Consider the following 1,898-nt stretch of genomic DNA (forward strand, 5'->3'; position numbering starts at 1 on the left):
ATACAGAGTGGATTATGCTGCCGGTGCTGATGCATACACTTACGCACCGGAGAGCTTTAATGAATATTTCAACCAAAGGAAAAGATGGACGCCCTCCACACTTGCCAATATCATGGCTCTACTGCAAGATGGCAAAAATACAGTAGAGGCTAATCCAAATATAAGTTGGCTTTATATAGCCTATCAAGGTTTGTCTCACTCTTTCATCCCCAAAACTTATAATATTTAATGGTTTCAATCAAATTGTACATATGTAACTAAAAAAAATGATCAATGCCCAAGGCTACATAACGTTTAATAAAGAAAAAAACTTGTTTACAAGTATTGTGGAAAAATTGAATTTTGGGAGTCAATGTTCGATAGGACAGAGGAAATTTCACTTATTTGCTGGAAGTCATTTTGTCGATTTCTTGTTTATATTTTAGATTAAATGGATAAATATCTTGGGTAACAATGCCAAGAAAATTCCCAAACATTTATTCCCCGCTACCAATGATGGTTATATTTTGGGTGGGAAATATGTGTTTTTATCACTGCTGCGTATTCATTGGCATATACATTATTTCGATAACCTGACACTGACAAAAAAAAACTGTCAGAAAAGATAAGATTTATTTTTTTAATAAAAAAAAAATTATACGATTTCATTGATTATTTAATTATTTTTTTTTGCTTCTTTCAGGTTCACTGATGGTTGCGACACTTATAGGTCCAGCAACAATTCTTATGATGATTGCCGGCGCTTTTGTTGCCGTATTTGGTTTGGATCTTATGATGTCATATGTCGCCTCCTTACTTCCGGCTGTTGCATATTTCATCATATGTCTCACATTTCGATTAAATGTTCAACTAGTGATAGCTCAAATCCTCAGCGGATTTTACGTTTTAATTATGATGGTCGTTTTCGTCGGCGTTATTATTACAGCAGTGACAGAATCTCCATATCACCCCAGCGTCATATTCATCATGGGACTCGTGGCTATTTTCATAGTTGCCGCTTTACTTCACCCAAGGGAATGGGGCAATATTATATACGGACTACTTTACTATATTCTTGTTCCATCTGGGTTCTTACTTCTAGTCATTTATTCTTTGTGCAATTTGAATGATATTTCATGGGGAACGCGAGAGAGTGGTACAACGAAAGAGAAGGAAAAAGAAAATAAAGGATTATTGTATAAAATATTCTCCCCGTTAACAAAGATAAAAGAAAATTTATTCCAATCAAACCCTTCAGAAAAGGACCTGCTCCTTAAGGTATTAGCGACAATGACTGACATTGTTGGATTCAGGAAGGATTCTGCAATAAACCATCCACAAAATGAACATTTGGAAGAGATAGTAACAGAGATGGCGCCACTTGTAAGAACACATTCTCAAGAGCAAACTAAAGAGAGTTCAGAAAAAGTTTTTATGGAGAAGGTATGCAAATATCATTATGTATCCGACGAATATTAGAAAATTAAAGATGCTTAAAATTATATTATGTAAAACTAAGGTTAAATGTAGCTTTAAATCTTAAATGATTTATTAATATGCCTCTACATATGCATTCAGGTATTACGTTTACATATACGCAGTACAGTTAAGGCAACATTTTCCATAAAAAGTCACGGAATCCGATACATATAATGTTTAACAGTTTTATTTTTTAGCAAGACACTCTAGCTAAAATAGCTATTTGTTATCTTGAAGAGTATGTCCATCGCTTTACACATCGGTATTTTTTGACATCATGTGACCCCCTGAAGTCACGTGGGCTCCGATTTTTGGTCAAAAAATGAGATGTCAAATTTAACCAAAAAGTGCAAGGGCAAGGCAAACAAAAAATTAACTGCACAATGTTTTATGTTGTCTCTATGTATCTATATTTTCTCAAAAGTGATGCTCATTCAGTT

The 1,898-nt window shown here is 34.2% G+C and overlaps 1 protein-coding gene across 1 annotated transcript; it reads left to right on the forward strand.

The window, feature by feature from the left end:
* The first annotated feature begins 6 nt into the window (after nucleotides 1-6).
* On the forward strand, nucleotides 7-1,458 carry LOC134270163 (chitin synthase chs-2-like). Its single transcript, XM_062752347.1, has 2 exons — nucleotides 7-188; nucleotides 683-1,458. The coding sequence occupies exons 1-2, from the start codon at nucleotides 113-115 to the stop codon at nucleotides 1,456-1,458; spliced, it is 852 nt and encodes a 283-aa protein (XP_062608331.1). The 5' UTR covers nucleotides 7-112.
* The last annotated feature ends 440 nt before the right edge of the window (nucleotides 1,459-1,898 follow it).

Source organism: Saccostrea cucullata, unplaced genomic scaffold, assembly GCF_032062105.1.
Source record: "Saccostrea cucullata isolate Sc308-1 unplaced genomic scaffold, CSIRO_AGI_Scuc_v1 ctg18060, whole genome shotgun sequence".
Classification (NCBI taxonomy): Eukaryota; Metazoa; Mollusca; class Bivalvia; order Ostreida; family Ostreidae; genus Saccostrea; species Saccostrea cuccullata.

What these genes read in the sequence shown, in the direction of transcription:
- LOC134270163 (XM_062752347.1), top strand. Translation starts at nt 113, where the DNA reads ATGGCTCTACTGCAAGATGGCAAAAATACAGTAGAGGCTAATCCAAAT. An exon ending in GCTTTATATAGCCTATCAAG is followed by an intron (nt 189 to 682) that starts GTTTGTCTCACT and finishes TGCTTCTTTCAG; the next exon opens with GTTCACTGATGGTTGCGACA.